This window comes from Durio zibethinus, chromosome 21 (assembly GCF_047325235.1).
Source record: "Durio zibethinus cultivar Kanyao isolate XHJ-2024 chromosome 21, ASM4732523v1, whole genome shotgun sequence".
NCBI classification, from domain to species: Eukaryota; Viridiplantae; Streptophyta; class Magnoliopsida; order Malvales; family Malvaceae; genus Durio; species Durio zibethinus.
In genome coordinates this window covers 5,480,578-5,506,016 of record NC_143182.1, presented here as the reverse complement: position 1 = coordinate 5,506,016, position 25,439 = coordinate 5,480,578, and the positions used below count along the sequence as shown (strand labels likewise).

Genomic DNA, 25,439 nt, shown 5'->3' with positions numbered 1-25,439 from the left:
GTTTATAATTTTAAGGTAAAAAAAATTAGCCTACTCACATCAAGTCAAATTAATTACGATCTGACCATTTGCGGTCAAGAATTTTTTTCATATGCATTAATGACTTCCATTAATTAGATTAAAAAATAAAATTATATATTTCCTAACTTTGATTAGGTCAATTTTTGTCATATTTATTAATAAATATTAGATTAAAAATGAATAATAAATTAAATTAAATGTCAATCAAAGCTACAATAGTTTTTTTTTTTTTTTAAAATTCTTACTCTATCTATAAACTTCTTACCCAACTACATACTTAATTGAAACAGATAATACACGCCTAAATTACAATGGTTATTTATTTTTCTTAAGTTGGAAAACAATTATTGCAATGTTTTTCAATATTGAGTTCAATCTAATTAGGATGTTTTTTTTTCTAGCTAGCTTCTAAGAGTTTTTTTACTTAAGCACAGTAATTTAAAAAATTATTTCCTAAAGTATAGTGTTTTACTTAATCATAGTAATTTAAAAACTTATTTCTTAAAGTTTGTGTAATAAACTATTAATTTTTTTCAATGATAGGATCATTTGATTTGATTTAAATAAAAGGAATATATATTAAAGTGATATAATTATTTTATATAATCTTTTCTGCATTTTAATCTTATTTCTCAATTCATAGTGATTTTTGCCATATCATCAACTATAATTGTTTTTCTTATTGATTTTTATAAAAATAAAAAATAAAAATAAAAACAATCTCTCTCTTCCTCATATCATTTTATCCCCCCCTCCCCAAAAAAAATTGTTTGCTTCATTTGTTGCCGAACATGAAGTTCTCCATGCACAGGTTGTTCAGCAGTTAGCACATCCCTAATCTTGCACGTATCGTTCCACACTTTTCTACATCCATGGTGTTGAAAAATTTATTGAATTGAACAATCAGATTCACTCCGACATTACGTGGAAGCCGCCCTCAATGAGCCAGTTGAGAGCTGCCCAGTTATTTTCTCCGTAAAGATGGCAACTGTGAGATAAAAAGGTGAAGATGGATGCGAAAGGGATAACAATATGAAGCTGCTTCAACATCAGCCCTACCCCAGTTATGCCAACCACCTAAGCCTTAATCCAATATTTCTTTATACATGAAATCGCTTTTGTTTTGTCGGGATTGCAGTCCTATGAGGAAAAAGCTAGAGCTTTCTTGTACCAAAATGAAAAAAAAAAAAGCACTTTTGACGGTAAAAATGCTTATTTTTTTTGTTTTTGGTTACAAGTGAAAGAGCTTATTTAAATTAAATAAAAGATCTTGTCTAACTGGAGTAGCAATGAGATCAATTTTGGAACATTGAAGATTTAAAATTTCACCCTAATTTCTCTTATTTTTTAGTCCCTATCTCTTTAACTTTTCCCTTTTCTTTTTTTGAAAAAGTATAATGAAGTCTGAAGAAAAATTACTGTCCAGATAATTACATTCAGATTAACAAAGGGAAGTTTAGAGAAGTTGTGTACAAATTTTTTTATTCAATTCAAATTATTGGCGGATCTACTTTATCATAAATTTAAGATATTTTAATCAGAATTACATTCATATTAAAGAAAAAAGTTGGGTCTTAGTTTCTTTTTTCATATGATTTATATAAATAATGAGATAAATCTTAAGTCTTCTTCAACAAATCAAGAGATAGTTTATGAATGGTGTCATAACGATTTTAGGACCGTCAGACGTAAATGAGTTTTAAAATCGAAAAAAATAAAAGAGAGTCGTCATCAATCTTTGTTAGGGTATGATTGATCACCAAAAAGTTTATCTTTTTAATAAAATTGTAAAAGTGGATTTAAATTTTATCAAAAAGATAAATTTTAGTCTACAAAAATTAGGTTAGGTTCGGGAGTCGGTTACGTGTGGGGAATGATTAGCACCCTCACAACGCCCATAAATTGGTACAATTTAATCATCACTATTTTCGGTGTTTGATAAAATGATTTTGACTTGAAATTTAATACTAATTCCCTTCGTTTAAAAAAATATTTTTGCTAAAATTTTTATTTAGAAATATCGAGAAAAACTTTAAGTTAAAGAATTATCTTAAAATTCTTCAACATCAAGTCAGAATTTAAAATAACTCTTTTCGCTTAAGATTTAACACAACAATCCTTAAAATGAAATAACACTCTTTATAAAAAATTGTTAGTGACTCTCCAACATCTAGATAGAGTACCAAGAATTATTTTCTTTGGAATGTTATGTTTATTTTGTTTTAAAATTGCATATTTTTAAAAACAAGTAAATAAAAAAAATTTTGTACGAAAAAAATAAAGGATGATACTATCAGGTAACAAACAAATAAACAAAATTAGTGCAAATAATAACAAATAAATGCATGTAAGCTAATAGGTGCTATGTATAATGAAATGCAAATTTGAAATTAGATTCTTAAATATAATGAGACCATCTTGACTCTACAACATCTAGGCAGAGCTTAGGTGCGACTATTCATATTTAAGATCCCATTTTATGTTATTATACTTTTTATTTATTAATCTTATTATTAATACGAATTAAGAACTCGTGTGATAAAACTTAACGAAGTAAAGTTTCCTAAACACCCCATTATTTAGGTGGCATTCGAGAACAAATTACTTCAAATGAGATTTTCACACGTGTCCTTAGGATTTTCAGAATGTTTTGAGTAAGGGCTTGAATAGAGGTTTTAAAGGTTAGGGTTTCAAGATTTTGAAAATTCAGATTTTAGGATTTTGGGTTGAGTTTTAAGGGTTTTAGGGTTTGATTTTAAGGTTTAGAGGTTCTTAAGGCTTGGATTTTAGGGTATGGAAGGTTTATGATTTTGATTTTAGAGTTTGGAGATTTTAGAGTTTTGATTTTAAAATTTGAGGTTTGCGGTTTTGATTTAAGGGTTTGAATTTTAAGTGTTTAGATTTTAGAGGTTTGGATTTAAGAATTAGTGTTTAAGGTTTCGTTTTTAAAGAAAATGAGAACATCTCTAAAAATCCCCAACATCTAAGTGAATTTTCGGAGCAAGTTTGATTTTAGTGATTTTTTAAAATTAATAAAAAATTTCTTATATATTTCTTTTTTATAAAAATTTGTTAATAATAATTCTCCAATATTTAGGCGAAATTATTTTTAGGAATATATTTTATTTCCTCCAACATCTAGGTAGGGAAAATAAGAAAAAATATTTTTTTAAGCATTTTTAATATATATTTTTAATTATTATCTTACTTGTTTTCATTTTTATTATTATTAAAATAATTAAATATTTATCCTAAAAAATTTAAAAATTCATCATGCATAAATATAAAAATACTCAAAATAACAAAAATAATAATATATAAAAAAAAATTTTTTACTTGAGCCAGACCGGTCAACGATGGTTCGATTGGACCGAAAAGGGTTTGATTTGGCGTGCGATTTGGTTGAGTCGATTGAGGAGTGGTTCGATCCGGTTTAGTTAGACTGATTCACTGCGGTTCATCCGAACCGGCTGGATGGTGACTGAGGCGGGTTGATGGGTCAGTTTGTGCGAATCTCGGATTGGGTTAGATTCATGCGCAGATCCTCTTATGTGTGAAACTGTGTCATTTTGATCCTATGCTCAAAACGACATCATTTTGCTCCTATGGTTTCTATAAAAGTCATTTTTTTTTTCAATTCATTTTACCATTTTCTTAGAAAAAAAAAGATTTTTTACCCAAAAAAATCCTCTTTGGGTTCGGCCAGAATCTGGCGACAAGCCGCCTCATCGGTCACTGCCTAGGTCACCGTCAGCGGTTGCTGACGGTGGTCGCTGGTTGTTGAAAAATACCAAAAATACTCCCAGACGTTCACCTCAATGCTCTCTTTCCAGATCCAACATCCGTTTTGCCAGAAACAACCCCGATCATAGTAGATCGGGGCTTGAAGTTTTCTGCTTTTTTTTTTTTTTGAAATGAGACTGATATATTTATTTTTGCTTTTGCAAGTAGCTCGGCGTTGGGTTCTTCCCTGTGGGGAGAACTGTGTTTGTCTTTTTGTTTCTATTTTTTTGTTTGTTTTTTTTTTTTTTATGGTCGGTGTTGGTTTTGTTTGGGATTATTGAAGAGAGAGGTTTGGCTTGGTGTTTGGGCTCGAAACGAGAAGGTGCTAAGGGTAGTATATCTGGAGGTTTTGAAGATCTATCCGAAGGTTTTCGAGAGAGGGTGTCTGAGAGAGGCTAAAAGGGGAAACATTGACGGCTTTATATGGCTGAAAATGGTGGTAGCCAATGGAGCATACATCTAGCGAGGTATGGGTGTGATGGCAAGATAAGGGTGATGGTTTCGAGCAATTAGAGCAAGTGAGGTGTAGGGGCTTCGATGGGATAGGGGATGGTGGTGATAAGGTGGGTGGCAGTGGTGGCGTGTAATGCACCACCGCTATTCTGATTTTATTCTCTTTTTTTTTTAATCAGTTATCATTTTTATTTTTTTATCTTAATTAAATTAATAATATATTATTATTAAACCAAAGATTAGAAATGATAGATCCGGATAAAATTCGATGTCTACAAATAGAGAAGATCATATCAAAGAGTTTTGGCTCTATAAATGAGTTATTTTGGTAAATAAAGAAGCAACCAAGCAATGATCCCAGCATCTAAAATTTCTTTTGTGCATATAGAAATATTTTGTGTAGTTCAATTTGGAAAAATTTATTATGTTAATAGCAACCCTAAGCAATCCGATTTTATTTTTAAACAGAGACTTTTGGGAAAGAGAGATATTGTCTTGAATATTTCTATAAAAGTCAATGAAAAATGATTTTATAGGTGATGACATGGCAATAATCACTATAAATTGGAAAATAAGATTACAAACACCACATTTTGGAAAATAAGTCTTTAAATTACTATGGATAGGTAAAAAAAAAAAAAAAAACTCTAGCTTCGAAGTTATAAAATTAGGAAAACGTGTGATTTCCGTTGGGTTTGATCAATAAATAAAATAAAATTATATAGAAGTGCGTGCGGAAAACAGCAGACTAGCCCATGGCTGGCTAAAACATGAATATTCGGACCCAAAAGAGAATTCTCTTTACCTCTAAGTATTGGTTGTCATCGAAAATTTCTGGTTCATATAAGTAAAAGCAAAGATCCTATGATCAACGATTTGTAAATTTGAATTATTTGATTCTGGTTTTTCTCAAAAATCGGCTGTAAGCTGATGCTCACCTCAATTTCTCACCAAATCAAGTGAACAGCACTAGCTTTCCATCTCTCTGTTGTCGCTTCTCTTCGATCTTCAACTATCATATCATAGTTTAATTTTACATCCTTTTCAGCCATCCTTTGTTAGTTATTATATGGTTTTTTATTTTTTATTTTTTGTTGAAAAACAAAAAATATCAATGAGAAGGAACTAAACAAACAATATATTTAAAATAAAATAAAATCAAAGTTCAAAAAGTTTATGACGTTTTTCAGTAAACTATTGAACTAAACAAACAAAATCTTATTTATTTTTACAATCAAATTAAATTTCAAGAGCAATTTGATTAGCAAATTTTGATTTTCAAAAGGTGATATATTATAAAATAAAATCATCAAGAAGAATATTTATAAGATATTATATAGATAATATCATAGCTGTTTTCCACTGTTAAAAATAAAATTCATTAAACAATTAATCGGAATAGTTGTTGTAGAGTAAAAATTGCCTTCTCCTCCATTTCAATAACTTCAAATTTCTTATAATTATAATGCACTTTCAATCCCACATTATTATTCTCCTCTGGATGTTCTGAAGTTACCAACTTTAAGCATGCGCTTGTGTGGAATATCAAACAGTATCTCCTGAATTTGCCTCAGATTTTTCTTCAAGAAATTTTATGCATTGTCAACCAAAATAATCTTCATCATACTGGCTTCTTTGCTTGCAATTACCTCACACTCACCAATGAAGTGAACAATACCATCAGCTTCCCATGCTTTGTCCACTTCTTCAATTTCTTGTAGCACTAGCTCCTGAAGCTTCTCTTCTTCAATTAGCTTTACCATCTCATCATGCTCATCACTTCTGTGAACTAATCCCCCATCAAATTCTGCATCCTTTTCAAGTTTGCATCGGTAACTTGTATTTGACAATTCATGAAGGTTTCCTCTTAGAACTCTATCAATCTTCTAATCAATGTCTCCTCAAATGACTTTTTCACGTCTTTGTATCCATATCTAACAACACGTTGATAGACTAAAAGCTCCCTTGGTTCCACTCTTCGAAAAAAGAATCATTCTTCGTCTGGAACTTTGTTAATTGGTAGTGATTTGATGGAGACAAAAACAAGAATGGAATGCAAGGCCGGTACATTTGACACATAATGCTGGAAGATGGGTGGGATGCCTTGAACAAGCTCTGAGTAAAACAATGCAATTCCAGGAATTCTACACGAGTTTTTGTTGGTAGATGTCTCCTTCAATCTTGCAGGGGAAATATTGTGGTCAAGCTCGTAAAGGTACCTTCTTCGGTATACATCATTCCAGACATACATACATTATCGTCATTAGAACTGCTGAAAAGGCCAGCGGCAAGTACCCTTCGAGGTTAAATTTATAGAGAACTGAAGTCAGATAGAGGAGCACCACTGATCCAATGATAGGAATGTAGGAGATCACGAAAAATATATTAGTTTTCCATATCATGGTCAAGATGAGAACCAGCATGGATGACGTAAGTGTCATTACAAACACTACCCCAATTCCTGTATGCAGGAAGTACTCGAAACTATTAATAAAAGATTTCACTAATATTTCAAGAAATAATTGAAATAAATATTTTGAATTCGGAAGAGGTTAAAACTTAAAAATTAAGAAGAATACGAGTCATGTGAATAATTACCATATGCGTTACCAATCTTTGCAGTGGCACTGAAACCAGCGGTGACACAAACAGAAGCCAGCAATAACAAGTAATTGACGTCGGAGATGTAAACTTGTCCTTCATGATTTGCAGAGGTAAAAGACCCTAGGGACAGTGATTGATGGATTATAGAGAAAGTCCCTGAAATCATTACCAGGACCAACCCAAATCAAACAGGCCACAATCTCTCTTTCTCCTTCCCTCGTGCGATATATAAAGTGGATTTTCGGACTATTTTTCCTTTATGCTATATTTGAATATATATTAGTAAAAAAAATAAATAAAGTAAAAGAAGAAAATATTTTTTTAAAAAAAGATATATATTTTTTGTTTGAATAATTAAAATTAATAAAAAAATAAAAGAATCATAACAACCATTATTTGATTAAATAATGAAAAAAATGATTTATTATATTATTTTTTTTCAATTATAACATTTGATAATATTTGTTTTTACTATAACATTTACATGTTTATGTTAATGTATTTCATGTTTTTAATTTTTTTTATTTTTTCATAAAAATAATCATCAATGAAATTTACAAAAATAAAAAAATGGAGACAATAAATTTATTTAAATATTATGTTTTGTATTTTCAATTTAATTTTGAAATTCAAAATCATTAACTTTTAATTTAAAAAAATTAATAAAGATATAATAATTATTTTATATTTTAAAATTTTTATTTTTTTTCCTTTTCCATCTTTTTCTCTCAATTTGAACTAATTAAAAAATTAAAAAAAGTATATCTTCTTCTTTTTTTTATTTATGTTATATATAAAAAAAAAATTCACTATTTTTGTTTATTTCCTTTCCATTTCTTTTCCTTTCTCTGCCTTTACCTCAATTCAATCATAGGCTTTGGTTTTGGTGGGGGAGAAAAAGGATTTTGAAGGCAATGGGCATTATTAATTGGCAGACGAATCTAGAGTCATGGGTTCTACAGTAAGATCATCCAATCATTGAATCTTAACCGTGCAGACGAGATCTGACTGATTTGAAATCCTTTGATTAGCTTTTTCACATCGCTGGATTTCCTTTAAGCCGTTGGTTACAACAAAGCCCATCTGTATTGCTTACTACGTAAGCTTTATTCCTTTTGACGGGAAATAGCGCAATAAAGACATCAAAGTAATTTTACTCTTAATTTGGGCATTAACCCAAAAACCTTTTCGTTTGGAAAGGAAGGACAAAATAAGAAAAAAAAAAACGGCACTTTTACCAATCGCACCGGGCGGAGCTCCGGAACAACAAATGCGGCGGCGAAACCCATTTGAGGTAAAAACTGAAATTTTGGCCTCGTCTTTTGTATAAAATTATCTTCATTTATTATCTTTAATTAGTTGTTAACTACCGTTTGCTTTTAGGAAAATTCGGATTCTGATCAGAGCATTTCCGGTAATTGTTATGTATGTTTTTCTGTGTATATTTAGGACGGATAGATTGCCTTATGATCCATAATTTGGCAGACGAGGAGGATTTCAACGATGATTTTCGAGAAAATTGCGTTTCCTTATGCGACCGCTTAGAGAAAGAGAAAGAGAAAGAGTGTCATTATTCTACTTACTACTTTCTGTAAATATGGAATTTTTATTTCTCCATTGAATTTTGATTGTATTTTTGTGCATCAATAGGAAGGATTACAACTTTAGTCAAGAGTGTCTAACTGTGGTGAGGTAATGAGTAAAATTTCAGATAATTAACTTTTTGCTTGTGGATTATCCAACTGTCTAATGATGGTGCTTTACCCCCTAACCATCTAGATTGGGGCATTAGGCTTCTTCTTGTTGCAAGGTGCTATACTTTAAGTTTGTTTGGACAGGGGAATGGTATGCGCTCAAAAATTTCAGCTGCTTCTGATGCTAAAAGATCTGATCATAACTATGGAATTGGCGAGCAAGATGCAGGAAATGCATGGTCTATGGTAACTAAAGAAGCTGAGGTACTAATCCATTTGGACAAAAATGTTTCAACCTTTTCATCTCCTTTTACTTGCTTCAAAATGGACAAATCCTGTAAAGGTGTTCTTTCTTGCTGCAAGAATTGCTTGCTACTAATGCATTATCATTCCATAATGTCACTGCCTTCCAAGATAAGCTTTGTCCTTCAGTCCGGTCACGTTCCCATTGTAAGGGAAAAAGAAAAGAGTGAAAGCAGTCTGAGAGGCATGCTGAGAGCTCTAAGGCACTTATGAAATTACTATATCATTATTTTAAATAGCAATGTTTGATTATTTGCAAGGTAACACTGATGGATTCCCATATAAATATGCTTTTGCACCAAAAGTTGCATGCTCGCATGGCAATTGTATGAATATGGTAATATCCTGACCTGCTGCTAATCGAACATCAATGAGGAGGCTAGTTGTGCCATGAGTGCAGTTACTAAACTCTTTCACATAACCAAGATATTACGGGGCTATACCTGGCCTTTGAGGGATGCTCCTCTTTTCAGTCTGATTTGGCAACCCGGTCTTATGCACGCTTTGCAGGTTTCAAAAGCCATATGAGGCCTAGATTTTCACTTGGCTTCCAACCACGTAAAGGAGTTTCATGGCCTGCAATTTCAAATATTGAAAATGATGTGTCAAGAAAGGCTAGTGAAGTGCCTGAAAAATTGAAGGCCACTAATCATGGAACCTTAGATCATTCAATGGCTGAGCTTCTTGAAGATTTCAATGGAAAAGAGGAAAAGAAGTTAGAGATTGTTCCTACTGATTTTGAAGCTCTTGGTCATGGATTTATTGAGCATTCAATGGCTGAACTTTTGGATGGCCTTCATGATAATACCATTCTGCTAAGAGGAAAGTGGTAGTCCTTTTCTGTTACTATTGTATTTGAGCTATAAGTTTTGTCTTTCTGTTGTTGCTGCTTGTTCTTAGTTTAATCATATATTTTGCGGCATAGCAGAGCAAGAGGAAAAAGGACAAAAGCTGCTCTCAAAAGAAGTATATGTTCGCTGGGTGATAGAACCATTGAAAGTGAAGACCTCCTTGAGCCCTTCAGTGATGGATCATCAAGCAATGACGATGTATTCACATGCCTGCAGTAGCTTAGTCATGGCTCCTTGAAATTATGAACTGAATGTACTTGCGCTGACACGCTTAAGCAGGCTGATTACCAAAATCTGGTACTTGCTATTCCTGAGAGGAAGAAGCAAACTATTTCGAACAAGCTTCAGGAAGCCTTAGGTGCCACGTCCTTGAGCGATAAAGGGGCCTTTATTGCTGGACCTAAAGCATTCAGGTAATTAATATTTGCTAGAATTATCTTGTCATAAGCACTTGTAGATTTTGAAAAAGTAAATTATATGTCAGTAATTTATCCTCCCAATATTTGCAGCATTGGACTATTTGGAAAGTTACAGCAGGTCATGCAGCGTGAAAAGGAGACAGATAACGCATTTTCTGAAGAAGTTGCAGAATGGAGCTACCCTTAAAAGTAAAGCCTTGTAATTGTTTACCTTCCCCTTTAGCACATTTGGAAGGAAATTGGCTTGCAAAGGCTGCGTCACAATAGCAATTAACCAAAAAGAGGTTTTGTGTGTGTTTTAAGCATTGCTTATTGTCCGATCTTCTTTATTCTCTTTTTTTCTCAGATGAACCAATTTGCATCACTGTGAAAAATGTGTCAAGACATTTGGATGCAAAGCTGACAGTTTGTTGTTGCTCTTTTGTCAAGACCGTAGAGGTTTGATCTGACAAGTTTTAAGTTGCCGGACTCCCCACCATATCAGAACAAAAATCAGAAACTGAAGTTCTATGTCTGTTTATGCTGGGTTTTGGCAGCCAGAGAGCCCCAAAATATTGGAAAATGAGAGACGAAAAGGAACAGTTATTTTCAATCAAAGAATATGCAGCAAGATTGACATTGAAATTGGAAATTTGATTTGCATTTACCCCCCATGATATGCATATTGAACCTTAAATCTTATTGCAAGGTAAATCCTCAACATGAAATCGGTGTTCATAAAATTGACAGTATTAAAGAAATACATGCCTTGGCTCTATTTTGATCCATAAAGAGCTTAAACATATAATCCTAGCATAACTGTGCCGTTTTTTAGCTTCCTGACACGATGTCTGTAATGAATCCTATTAATTCTAATTCAATTTTATGAATTTGATTATCTTTTCTATGACAGGAAGGAAGTTGACGTCATGGATCATGGTGAGAAAATTATTTTATCTACATATTTCTGACATCTCAGTGTAACTAGTTTGGGCTTGTCTAGAAGGAAATGATTGTTTTCTTCATTCCTTGGAGTCTCGGACAAGGTCATATGATCGCTTGAAATTATCCAAGAACCATGCAATTCTGTGTAAAAAGTCCTACCTACTCATCTGAATATTGATTTATTATTATTATTATTATTATTATCATTAATGGTTTATGGAGTCAATCTTTTGTTTGATATTGTAGCCATTAAGTTTTGAATAACAAGAAGTATTGATACTCAATATGATTACCAACCAATTTTGTACATGGCCATTTTTGTTATTGCAAGCTCATAATCTGTTACATGTTCTATTTCAAATGTAAACTACAGGCTACTGTTTGCCCTCTCTCATGCTTCTGGAGCAAGGCCCATGGCCTGGAGTAATGTAGCCAGTTCGGGGCCTATGGGCTTCCATCTGGACAGGCATTGCCCGTGATTTATTCAGAGGTTGACTTTTTTTGGAATAACAACTTCCACGTTTAATTTGATTATCAACCATCAAGCAATTATCAGAAACGAAGAAGTTTCATTTCATCTTCAAGGTCAAGCTTCATAAGCTTTATAAATCAGTTGGTATCATCATCACCAACGTTGACATTCCTCAATCTATAAGATAATTAAGATCTTAAGAGGAAGGGGAGATGGAGCAGATCATGAGACCCTTGGAGATAACCGTAATCTCTGCAGCGGGCCTCAAAAGACGAGGCACCTCTCAAATATGAATGTCATGTTATATGGATATATGAATCACCTTATCAATTTATTTCGATATCGATATACTTTTCAGCTTGTTTTCCAAATTAATTTGTGCTTAGACTTGAAATGAATAAATAGCTAACACATCAAGGTTTATAATTAGACATACAGCACTCATTCTTCTGTCCTCTCCCTCCTCAATCCTTTATCATTAGTCTTCTGCTCAATCCAAGTGTTTGCGATTATTTTGAATAGAATTAACCATCCTGGTTTAGTGAAATAGTGAATCCGGCCGCATCTACAGCCTTTTTCATTTCATTTAACCTTTGAAAACAGTCGCACTTATCCAAGGTTAGGATTTCTCTCTGAAAGTCCCAGATCCTTGGGACCACAGTTGGTATTTGGATCTACTTTTGTTTTGTCGTGAAAACCCCCCATCAGGTCTTGATCATGCTGCCCATTTTTTTTTTTTTACATTAATGTGTACAATATTGAAATGGATTTATTATTTTTCCTACAACTGAGGATGATTCAAAGTCTAGGTTTTGGGAGTTCAGTTCATAGGTTTGTTGGCAGATGGAGACAAATTAGAGGAAAAAAAAGAGAGAGTAAACAATTAGGCTTTTCTAGGGTTTCTTATTTGAAGCTCCTTGTTTAATCGTTTGAAAGATACTTAGGGAAAAACGAAAGAAAAAATATACTGTTTGATTCTTTTCTTGATAATTTAAAAAAAAGAAGAATAGAGAGGATGATACAAAGATTTCAGACAGGTAACAAATTGTGAAATCCTATACGCACTTCATTGGCTTTACTTTGTAATGAAAATTTCTCCTTTGAAAAGGTAATTGCCAGTAATTCCTTTTTCTTCTGCATTAATTAGATTTAAGCAAGGGTCCAAATCAAAGTATAGAAATTCTCCTGCTTGGTGTCATTACGGATGTATCCATTGAAATTAAGATCAGCAGCTGCTGGAGATGTCGGTAGATTAACAGCTAATTAAAATTATTATGCCTTATGGTGCTTGGGAAAAGAGTAACTTATGAGCCCTGCCTGTCACATCTAGCAGCTACTGGCATAACGGGGACGTGCACCAATGTGTTTGATTAATTACTAAGAAAAATAATTTAATTATATCTGAAAACTTAATACATTCGTGATACTGACAGCTATACTACAGCTTGCAAAGCAGAGATGCCGAAGCAATAACACAGTATTTTATTCCTTACAAACCTAAGTTTCTCAGTCAGAGTCTAAGAAAGTCTCTAGTAGTGTATTGTTTTAGCTCTTACATGCAGCTTTCATGTCCAGCATACCCAATTCTTTCATTATGTATTCTACATCTCGTAAGTCATACCAACCTTGAGCATGCGCTTGTGAGGAATATCAAACACTTTTTCACTTTGTCTCAAGTTTTTCTTCAGGAAATTGTAAGCATAATCTATTAAAATCCTTTTCCCTATTCCTGCCCCTTTGCTTGCAATCACCTCACTCTCACCAATCAAGTGTACAACACCAGCTTGCACTGCTTTATCTACTATGCTGATTTCTCTTTCTACTGTCTCTTGCCAAGCCTCTTCAACATGCCTCCCATTGATCAGATCTTGTCCATCCTCTCTGTTACCTAGTCCTTTGTCTGATTCCTCACCCATTTTAACTGTCATTCCATTACAAACTAGTGCGTGAGACAACCATAGATTTTCTTTGATGAACTCTTTCAACCTTTCAACTAAAGTCCACTCAAAGGATTCTTGTTCATTAAAAATATCTGTATATCCATATCTTACAACACAACGAAAGATATTTAATTCCTTTGGTTCTACTCTTCTGAAAAGAAATCGTTCTTCAACTGCAACCTTGCTAATGGGTAGCGATTTGAGGGAGACGAAAACAAGAACTGAATGCAATACTGGTACATTTTCCACATAATGCTCGAATATGGGGGGAATACCATGAACAAGCTCTGAGTAAAACATGGCAAGTCCAGGAACTCTACACAAGTTTGTGTTAACAGTAATCGCCTTTAACCTTTCAAGAGAAATTTTGTGATCAAGTTCAAATTTGTTCTTCTTTCGGTATACATTGTTCCAAACATACATCACAATCATTAGAACTGCTGCAAAAGATAGTGGCAAGTATCCTCCTCGATCAAATTTGTAGAGAACAGAGCTCAAATAGGCTAACTCCACAGAGCCAATGATAAGAACATAGGCAATGACGAAAAGTATATTGGTTTTCCATATCATGATCATGATGAGAACCAGCAAGGATGACGTTAGAGTCATTACAAACACCACTGCAATCCCTGTATGCAGTTACTTGTTATTAATTTTAATGCTAATTAAGTTCAGGTAATTAGAACACTGCCACTAACCAATGTTAAATGAAAGAAAAATTGCATCAATGTAAATTAAATATAAGTTAAAAAGAGTGGTAAGTATTACCATATGCGTTGCCAATCTTTTCTGTGGTCCTAAAACCAATAGTAACCCCTATACAAGCAAGCATCAACAGGTAATTCACCTCAGGAATATAAACTTGTCCTTCATATTTGGGTGATGTATGAACAATTTTGACACGAGGAAAACACCCCAACGAGAGTGACTGCTGGATTATAGAGAAAGTCCCTGAAATCATTGCTTGACTTGCTATAATTGCAGCTGCCACAGCCAGCACAAACATTGGCCAAAACAAAGGGCCTGCATATCACAATTAGCCACCTTAAAATATAAATATACAAAGGAAACTCGAATCAGAAGAAAATTGTGTATCCTTGGCTGGACTTATATTTTTCACCTGGAATAGATTTAAAAAAAGCATCAGAGACTAATTTTTCATGTTTACGAAGGAAAGAGGCTTGTCCGGTATAGGCCAGTATCAAGGCAGGGTAAGTCACAGTGCACATGCTTATTTGTATGGAACGAACTGTGAAATGGCCAACATCAGCAAACAATGCTTCCGTTCCTGCAATCCAAAGTGTAAGTTTGTAGCTAGTACTAAGATTTAGCAACACTTTCAACAAAAAAAGTTGAATTGAATTACTAAGGGAGCAAAATTTTGGAACCTGTAATGGCAAGAACGACCCCACCTAGGGAGACCCATGCATCCTTTTTGTTCCTCTGAAAGTAATCTACAATGTATTTTGGGTTTATGGCTTTGATGACTGTTGGATCAAATTTAAAGAAGTTGTAAACTCCAATTCCGCCAATGAATGTGAACCAAACGCAAATTATGGGAGCAAAGCTGTAGCCCACTTTGTCTGTTCCAAATCTTTGAACCATGAAGAGGCAGACCAAGATAACTATTGATATCCAAACAATCCTATCTGTTTTACAGCAAATATATTTATTATAGGCAGCTTGCTTTTTGTTTCCAGAAAAGCAAAATAAATAAATAAATAAATAAAAGATCAGTTATATTTTCAATTTCATAGCAGGGGAATTAAATTAGTACGTATACCCTCTGTCATTGCAGTTGTAGCTTGCTTGATCCCACCCACAGCTGACAAAACTGAAATCAAGTGTTTAAAAAATGTACAATAATTAAATGCCTCTAATTGTTAAAACCAATAATCCTTGATATATAGAAATAATTAGTACAAGTTAAAAATAGGTAACCTGAGATGCAAGGAGTGAGGACGCCATCACCAATGACCATGGAAGTACCAAGCATTGTGATGATCAAGAGAAAAATTTTAGCAAACTGGCTGTTCTCCAGCTTAGACTTGAGTTTTGATGCTCTTTTAAGACGCTTGCTGGGCAATTCCAGTTGGGAATTTGATACATCACGATCCTCTGGATCTTGACTCGGGATCAAACTCACCCTTGCAAATCGGCATATTAGCGAGTACAGGGCAAATGTACCCCCTGAAAAACATAAGCACATAATTCTTCGCAACCATTTTAAAATGCTAAAAGTGGGATTGGATTTATTCTATATGTTTAATAAAATTATCGTAAGACTTTCAGTTAAATCTCGAATCCATTTATTTTAATTTGTTTTCGATGGCATATATTGCACTGAACCAGCTAACTGATCATTAAATATAAATTCTTTCTTTTTTTTTAATTCAAGATGCTTTGCTTAGGGCATTAAGATAAAGAAATTAGCGACCTAAGAAGTAAAGCTTTCCCTCGGATGATATTGTTCACTCTATATTGATTATTTTATGAGACTCGTACATGGTCAGCTTTTCAAGCCCTAAATTCTCTAACTTCATCACCGGTCACCATGTTGTAATTAAAACAGACGAAATATTATTAAGTAATTAATTAATTATACTTATTAAAATTTTTTACTTGTCTAACAAGAAAGGAGCCAGTATTGCCTCCATCGGAAAAACTCAAATTCGGTGACCTTTATGAGCTCATGAATGATCTCTTCTTCATGACCCACGTACATATAGGTTTGGCTGATAGTTTTGTCTTAATTTAAGAAAAGAAAATGCAGTAAAGTAAACAAAAACAGGTTTGATGGACGGATTCAATGATGCAATATTTATCATTTTTTGCTCTAGTATTAGAAAAAGAGAGAGGATGAGCTTAATAGTTTTCTTGGATCTTGAACGAATTACTAGTATTGTTAATCTTACTTACCTTCACCATTATCGTTGGCTCGTAAGACGATGAAAACGTATTTGATCAATGGGATGAGAGTGATGGTATAGAAGATCAAAGAAAGAACTCCCAATATGTCGTCGTTGTGATTTATGCCATTGGCAAAGGTACTTGCATAAACATAAAGAGGCGATGTACCTATATCTCCGTACACTACACCAATGCTCTGGAATGCTAGTTGCAGGATCACCGACCATTTCACAGCCTATGAATTTGTTCAATGTTCGAAACACATCAAAGTTTTTACTGGTTTCTTAATTTCCATGGTGGTTGAAAAGAAAGACGGGGCGGAAATATACCTGAGAGCCTCGGCCATGATGGCTCGTAAGTTTGGCGGATTCCAAGTCCAGGGAATCATATCTGCGCAGCTTTTGCAAGTAGCGTTTTTCTCCGTCACAAACTTCCAAGTGAGTGTCATTTGACTTGACCTTCTCATCCTCGTGTGTTTCTTCAATAGATTCTTGTACGACATCACTAGACATGGTTTACTCAGATAAAAGAAAAAAACAAAAAAAGGAGCTTCAAGTGTAAGAAAAATACTCAAGCAAAACCAAAACCAAAACCAAGCCCTGTTTCTTTCTCTTTTCTCTGAAAGAAAAATCAGGGGTTGGGAAGTGTGAAAGGCCTATGGGGTACGTAAGGACTGAAGAACCATAGCTCCCATATGTGAGGGTGCTACCGAATTTATATACAAAGGAGGATATTGACACGTGCTCATTTTGCCACCATTTTAACATGTTGGAAGTGGACTATTCATAACTAAATATATAATTAATATAAGCTGATGTCTCAAAACTGAGATAAATTCTGTTGTCATTGAAGAGTACATGGCAGTCCCGCGTGTCCGTGCGTGCGTGTGCACGCGAATGATTTATTAGTTCATTTCTTCTCATTATCTTTGTGTCTAATATTCATTTTCCAAAAACCCTAGGAATTATTAGATATTTTAATTAGAAAAATATACTTTTGCTCAATTATACATGCATTATATATATATATATATATATATATCAGGGATCCTCAATCCATGTAAAATTTTAATTCGAGTATCATTAAAATTTCATGGCAAAAAATTTTTTTTTTGTGATATTTGGAGTAACGTCCAAACTTCGAGATTGTGTCAAGAGAAGTTAAACAAATACAACTACAAAAAACAGATAATTTAAAGTCAGTGTAAATTACTTTCTTGTGTGTGTAGCCTTAGTCTAAGCCTAAACAAGGGTTAAAACTTTGTTTGCCAGGTTATATATGTTCTTTCCAACATTGCCCACATAAGTCAAAGAATTTGAAAATCTATCACAATTTGAGCCATCATAATTGAAATTCTCGTGAAACGTTTTAAACATACAAATTTGTTGGAATTTTTAATTTGGAATTTTCAATACATGTGATTTAAATATATATGCTTTGGAGTTTTCAAGAAGAAACGCATTCACAACAATATATGAGGAACTAAATCATGAATTAATAAAATGTTGATTAGCAGCTAAATTTGAATCACTATACATGGATAATAGTCAATATTAAAGAGTTTTTTTATTTTATTTAATTTTATAAGTAAAATTAAAAAATTGATGTATATTTTATTTTTTAATTTTTAATAATTTTAAAATATATGTATCACATGATAATATGATAATTATATTCAATAACTTTTTCAATGGGATCATATGATAATTAATTATATTCAAAAAGAGATTTGTATTTTATAATATTCAACAATTTTTTATAGATAGTACAAATGACATTTTTTACTCGTGTGTGATTTTGTATTTTGTTGCATGAAAAATAAATGAAATTTGATTTTTATTCTTTTAACTTTTCCTGTAATGGTCAATAGGGAAAAAAATACCGATTGCTTTTTACTATTTATCCTTTGCTTTTAGTCTATTTTTATTTTGTGCTTCTATTAATTACAAAAAACAAAAAGTAAACATTGAAAGTACCAACCAAATACAGCCTTATCATTCATATATATATATATATATATATTATTACAACATATATAGATATTTTATAAAATTTATTACATGAATGTTTGTATAGATAATTTTTATGAATGATATATAAGATAGTTTTTTGAAACAATAGAACAACTTCTTTTAGTTACAAATGAGATAATCTTAAATTTATTCAAATATCAAAATTATTTAAATTACAATTAAAAATTTAATCAATCTAAAAATATGTTTTTTAAATTAAAAGTTTGAACTATAGATTTGATCAGCATAATAAATAATTTTAGTTATTTACTAAATAATCTTATTTAAAAAATTATTTAATTATCAAAATCTTTCAATATATTTAAAAATTACAAAGATTAAGTTTATCAAAATCTTTCAATGACTCTCTTTATCTTGATTCAAATCAATAAAAGTTTATCCTTTCAAAAATTTATGTAAAATATTAAAAATTCAAACAACTTTTCATATTAAATCTTTATATTAATCTCAATTATAATTATTAAATTTATTTTCAAATATATGTAAAAAATTTGATTTTATCTTTATCACTAATTATATCCTTTTTAAATTTAAAAAAATTAATTTGAAAGTCATATTTAATCATAATTGCTACTCAAGAGTTTTTTTACAAATTTAAAACTATAAATGTAATGTATTATATAAGTTTGCAACCTTTTTCCAAGGAATATGATATTATTATTGCAATTTATTTTTTTAGATTTAAACTTTTTTTCAAGATATATTTTATTACTATTACAATTTCTTTCTTATAAGAATAATATTTTTTTCAATTTATTTTTTAGCACATATCTCCTAATTTTTTTTATAGTTTGTACAATAATTTAGTCAAGATTACAAAAATGAAAGTATGTTAATACTTCTTTTATTATTTAATTTATCATTCAATAATATATATGTTTTTTTTTAAGAAAAACATAATTTATTTTTAGTTGATATATCTTATAGGTATATAAATATTATTATAGATAAAAATGATCTAAAGTGAAAATATATAATTTTTTCTTACTTTTTTTTTAAGTTTATTATTTATGATAGGTTGATATATATAAATTTTTTATATGTTACAAATTTTAAAGATTTTAATATAATTAAAAAAAATCTAATTTACATATATATATATATATACCCATATTAAATAAGTAAAATTATCTTTGCATAGCATGGATTGCAATTTTATTTCAAATTAAAGTTAAAGACCGCTTTGATTAGCAAATTTTGATTATCAAAAGTTATCTATTATAAATAAAACCATTAAGAACTCTTCATAAAAAGAAATAAAATCATTAAGAAGAATTATACGGTAACAGAAACTACACAAACTTTTACTTCAAGTTAGATAGTTTCTAGGATACTATTTGATAACACATTATATAAATAAGATAGTGGTACTTTTCCACTGTTATAATTTATTATAATATAAGCCCATGACAAAATGAAATGTCCACATTTGTTATAATTTATTATAATGCACTTGTAGACGTCCTAAAGTTGGTAAGTCATACCAACTTTAAGCATGCGCTTGTGAGGAATATCAAACACCTCTCGACTTTGCCTCAGATTTTTCTTCAAGAAATTATAAGCATAATCAATCAAAATCCTCTTCATCATACTGGCTTCTTTGCTTGCAATTACCTCACTCTCACCAACGAAGTGACAATACCACCTGCTTCCCATGCTTTGTCCACTTCAATTCCTTGCTGCACTATGATCTCCTGAAGCTTCTCTTCAAATTGCTTCGCCATCTCATCATCATGTTCGTCACTTCTGTGAACTAATCCCCCATCAAATTCTACATCCTTTTCAGCCGTGTTTTCATTTGCAACTTGTATTTGACAGTTCATAAAGGTTTCTTCTTGGAACTCTTTCAATTTTCTAACTAGTATCTCCTCAAATGACTTTTTCACTTCTTTGTATCCATATCTAACAACACATTGATAGACTAAAAACTCCCTTGGTTCCACTCTTCGAAAAAAGAATCTTTCTTCGTCTGGAACTTTGTTAATTGGTAGTGATTTGATGGAGACAAAAACAAGAATGGAATGCAATGCTGGTACATTTGACACATAATGCTGGAAGATGGGTGGGATGCCTTGAACGAGCTCCGAGTAAAACAATGCAATTCCAGGAATTCTACACAAGTTTTTGTTGGTAGATATCTCCTTTAATCTTGCAGGGGAAATCTTTTTTTCAAGCTCGTAAAGGTACTTTCTTCGGTATACATCATTCCAGATATACATTATTGTCATTAGAACTGCTGAAAAGGCCAGCGGCAAATACCCTCCGAAGATAAATTTATGGAGAACTGAAGTCAGATAGAGTAGCTCCACAGATCCAATGACAAGAATGTAGGAAATTACCAAAAATATATTAGTTTTCGATATCATGATCATGATGAGAACCAACAAGGATGATGTAAGTGTCATTACAAACACTAACGCAATTCCTGTATGCAGGAAGTACTTGAAGCTATTAATAAAACATTTCGGTAATATTTTAGGAAATAATTGAAGTATTCTGAATTCAGAAGAGGTTAAAACTTAAAAATTATGAAGAATAAGAGTCATGTGAATAATTATCATACGCATTACCAATCTTTTCAGTGGTCTTGAAACCAGCGGTGACACAGACACAAGCCAGCATCAACAAGTAATTGACTTCGGGGATGTAAACGTGTCCTTCATGATTTGCAGAGGTATGCACAACTTTGACGCGAGAGAAACACCCTAGGGAGAGTGATTGATGGATTATAGAGAACGTTCCTGAAATCATTGCTTGACTTGCTATAACTGAAGCTACTATGGACACCCCAAACATTGGCCAATGTAAACATTGGCGGATTCCAAGTCCAAGGAATCATATCTGCGCAGCTTTTGAAATAAGCTGGTTTTTCCGTCAGAAACTTCCTCATCATTGTCATTTGACTCGACTTCATCATCCTCATGGGTTTCGTCAATAGCTTCTTGTACAAAATTACTAGACATAATTTACATAACAGATATAAAACAACCAAAGGAGCTTCAAGTGAATGAAAAATGTATAAAAATTACTCAAGCAAAGCCAAAACCAATCCCTGCTTCTTTCTCTTTTCTCTGAAGGACAAATCAGGGGTTTGGGAGTGTGAAAGGCCTACGGGGTATGTAAAGACTGAAGAGCCATAGTCCATAAATATGAGGACACCATATTGGAAGTGGACTATCCATTCATAACTAAATATATAAGTTGATGTCTCAGGATGAATATTTATTTTCTGATCAATTAATTATGGATGTTCAATATTTTAAATCCAATTACTACGTAATTAATTAATACTATTTTTATATGTTCATTGTATAATTAATATTTTTATGCACCGAAAAGAATAGACGGTATCTTTATTTGAGATTTATACAATATTAAACTTCTATTAATTTTCAACATCCAAGGCTTTATTAAATATTTTAATAAGAAACTATACTTTGGTCAATTATGCATTCATAAAATATATACCATGGATCCTCAATCCACGTAAAATTATCATTAAAATTTTTTGGCAAAGGTTTTTATGATTTTTAGAGTAACGTCCAAACTTCGAGATTAGATCAAGAGAATTACAAATAAAATTTTCATAAAATTATTACTTTAAGCATCTTTATTTTTAAAATTGGATTGCATCATACCACAAAATCTAGATTCCTTTTTGGTCAACTGCAGCGTGAGGTACATTTGAATAGCATATTGCTATACAATTGAGTTTACTGACCCTCTAGAGTCTAATCTCCAACTAAATAGGGAAGAGTCAAGAAGTTCATTAGAATCTAGGACAGTTGTTTTTTTTTTTTTTTTTGTTTAAGGCAATTGGCTGTTATAGTGTAAAATTGAAATAAAAGACATTTTTCAATTATAATACTAGATCATCTTTGATCACGATTATCATATTTAATTTCATTGTTATTGTTTTATTTACATAATAATATATATTATTATTGATTTTAATTTTATTATTATAATAATTAATTTTATCTTTATTGTTATTTTTAATTTCACAAAAATCAATCTCCATTGTCCATATAAATGGATTCAAAATCAGTGTAAATTATTTTATTGTAATCGGCTAAAAAAATTATTTTCTTGTAAGTACAGCCTAGTTTAGCCTAAACACGAATTAACACTGTTTCTCAGGTTATATCTATCTATTCAACATTGCACATAAGTCAAAAGAATGTGAAACTATGTGACAATTGGGGCCACCATAATTGAAATGCTTGTCAAACATTTTAAACATAAAAATTCAGACATACACTTAAAAACTACTATATATTTTGTTGGAAATTTCAAGCTAAAATGTATTAAATCATACCCTATTTAACGTAGCTTGACTCCAACCATTTACATCTACAAGGAAAGTTAAAAATCAATTTACCATAAACGTAAAAATTATAAAAAAAAAAAAAAATCTCAAACTCCAAAACAAATTTAATTTTCACATTTTTTAGTGCTTAAACACGCAAAACACTTTTATATATATAAACATGGTATTTTCTCGATCTTTAACTCTTCCTCTCATTCCTACAAATTTATCTTCCACATAAAGATCACATCCTTGCAAACCCATCCTTACATTAATGAAGAGTTATTTGATTTTAAAATCAGGGCATGTAAGTTTTACGAAAACTTACAATTTTTTTAATATAAAGAGTTTGATTTTGATTTCTTTTTCAAATAAGAAAAAATTTGTATATAAATATTCCTTAGACAAAGATGTCCAATTTAATCGGATGATAAACTATATTTGCTCATGTCGTAACGGTTTTAGAATCGTTAGACGTAAAGTGTTTTAAAATCAAAGAAAATAAAAGGGAGAGTCATCATCAATTTTTGTTAGAATGTGATTGGTCACCAAAAGTTTATCTTTTTAATAAAATTATAAAAACAGGTTTAAAGTTTATCAAAAAGATAAATTTCGGTCTACGAAAAACGAAGTTGGGTCTAGGAGTCGGTTACATGTGGAGAAGGATTAGCACCCTCACAACGCCCATAAATTGGTACCATTTAATTATGCCCTATTTTCGGTGTTGGATAAAAATGATTTTAATTTGAAATTTAACACTAATTTTCTTCATTTGAAAAAATAAAATTTTGCTAAAATTTTTATTTAAAAATATTGATAAAATCTTTAAGTTAAAGAATTATCTTAAAATTTTTCAACATCTAGGCAGAATTTAAAATAATTTTTTTCGCTTTAGATTTAATACAACAATCCTTAAAATGAAATAACACTCTTTATAAAAAAAATTATTGATAACTCTCCAACATTTAAATAGAATAACAAGAATTATTTCTTTCAGAATGTTATTTTTATTTTATTATATTACTGGTCGGGTAAGAGAGTGGGTGGCTAGTGACAGCTGCAGGGTGACTAATGCCAGGTATCAGGCGCCCTACTTTCTGTCATTTTTTTTTTGTTTTGTTTTAATTAATTAATTATTATTTTTAAAAAAATATTTATTATTATTATTATTATTATTATTATTAATTTTAATAATAGAGCGGGACAAAATTAGTGTCTACAACTCATCTAATCATTTATAACAACCCATAGATTCAACTGCACCAACTATTGGAGCAAAGACTTTAATTAATCAATTGGATGTTGGAACAGACAAAAGAAAAAAATAAAGAAAAAGTAATAAAGAACTGCAATTATTTCAACAAAGGCTTAGTCCATTGGAACAGACATGAGAAAATAATAAAAATTGTACAATAATTGAAATTTCAACATATTTATTTAATTTGGACGAATCAAAAGATGTGATTTAAACAAAAGTAAAACTATTGTGTCTCATTCAAACATATGAAGACCTAAATAATGATATAATAATAAAATGTTGAAAATGAGTAATTTGAATCACTAGAAGCGAATAATCATCAATATTAAAAGAAGTTTTCTTTTTATACATTGCCAATATAATTTTTAATTTTATAAGTGAAATTAAAAAATTAATATAGTTCATTTTTTTATTTTTTTAATAATCTCAAAGGATTCTATTAAAAAAAATAAGCCTAAAAAATATGTATCATGTGAAATCTAAACACTTCATTAATAGCAATTAACAACAATAGATAAAATAATTTTTCTATTAAATAATAGTTGCCTAAAATTACTTTTATCATGATGTGTCTAGATGATTTTTTTAACTAGATTTTATTTCAAGTTTTCCAAGTTTATAATTTTAAGGTAAAAAAAATTAGCCTACTCACATCAAGTCAAATTAATTACGATCTGACCATTTGCGGTCAAGAATTTTTTTCATATGCATTAATGACTTCCATTAATTAGATTAAAAAATAAAATTATATATTTCCTAACTTTGATTAGGTCAATTTTTGTCATATTTATTAATAAGTATTAGATTAAAAATGAATAATAAATTAAATTAAATGTCAATCAAAGCTACAATAGTTTTTTTTTTTTTAAATTCTTACTCTATCTATAAACTTCTTACCCAACTACATACTTAATTGAAAAAGATAATACACGCCTAAATTACAATGGTTATTTATTTTTCTTAAGTTGGAAAACAATTATTGCAATGTTTTTCAATATTGAGTTCAATCTAATTAGGATGTTTTTTTTTCTAGCTAGCTTCTAAGAGTTTTTTTACTTAAGCACAGTAATTTAAAAAATTATTTCCTAAAGTATAGTGTTTTACTTAATCATAGTAATTTAAAAACTTATTTCTTAAAGTTTGTGTAATAAACTATTAATTTTTTTCAATGATAGGATCATTTGATTTGATTTAAATAAAAGGAATATATATTAAAGTGATATAATTATTTTATATAATCTTTTCTGCATTTTAATCTTATTTCTCAATTCATAGTGATTTTTGCCATATCATCAACTATAATTGTTTTTCTTATTGATTTTTATAAAAATAAAAACAATCTCTCTCTTCCTCATATCATTTTATTCCCACCCCCCCCCCCAAAAAAAAAATTTTTTTTTTGCTTCATTTGTTAGCGAACATGAAGTTCTCCATGCACAGGTTGTTCAGCAGTTAGCACATCCCT

General features: G+C 31.0%; 1 protein-coding gene and 3 pseudogenes across 1 annotated transcript; 1 reads left to right on the top strand and 3 right to left on the bottom strand.

The window, feature by feature from the left end:
• Nucleotides 1-5,744: 5,744 nt before the first annotated feature.
• On the bottom strand, nucleotides 5,745-7,027 carry LOC149512804 (potassium transporter 5 pseudogene; annotated as a pseudogene).
• A 2,072-nt stretch (nucleotides 7,028-9,099) lies between these two features.
• Nucleotides 9,100-11,261, top strand: LOC149512803 (uncharacterized; annotated as a pseudogene).
• Nucleotides 11,262-13,069: 1,808 nt separating this feature from the next.
• Nucleotides 13,070-17,029, bottom strand: LOC149512802 (potassium transporter 5-like). The gene is made up of 8 exons (XM_089750966.1): nucleotides 16,704-17,029; nucleotides 16,384-16,609; nucleotides 15,406-15,654; nucleotides 15,248-15,298; nucleotides 14,853-15,113; nucleotides 14,585-14,752; nucleotides 14,233-14,487; nucleotides 13,070-14,093 (listed from the first exon to the last, which is right to left on the bottom strand). The coding sequence occupies exons 1-8, from the start codon at nucleotides 16,884-16,886 to the stop codon at nucleotides 13,126-13,128; spliced, it is 2,361 nt and encodes a 786-aa protein (XP_089607092.1). The 5' UTR covers nucleotides 16,887-17,029; the 3' UTR covers nucleotides 13,070-13,125.
• Nucleotides 17,030-19,693: 2,664 nt separating this feature from the next.
• LOC149512801 (potassium transporter 5-like) lies at nucleotides 19,694-22,980 on the bottom strand (annotated as a pseudogene).
• Nucleotides 22,981-25,439: the final 2,459 nt, after the last annotated feature.

Coding starts and splice junctions, on each gene's coding strand:
- LOC149512802 (XM_089750966.1), bottom strand. CDS start 16,886: ATGTCTAGTGATGTCGTACAAGAATCTATTGAAGAAACACACGAGGAT. Junction 16,610..16,703: donor ATCATGGCCGAGGCTCTCAG/GTATATTTCCGC, acceptor ACAAATTCATAG/GCTGTGAAATGGTCGGTGAT. Junction 14,488..14,584: donor TTTTTTTAAATCTATTCCAG/GTGAAAAATATA, acceptor TGTGATATGCAG/GCCCTTTGTTTTGGCCAATG.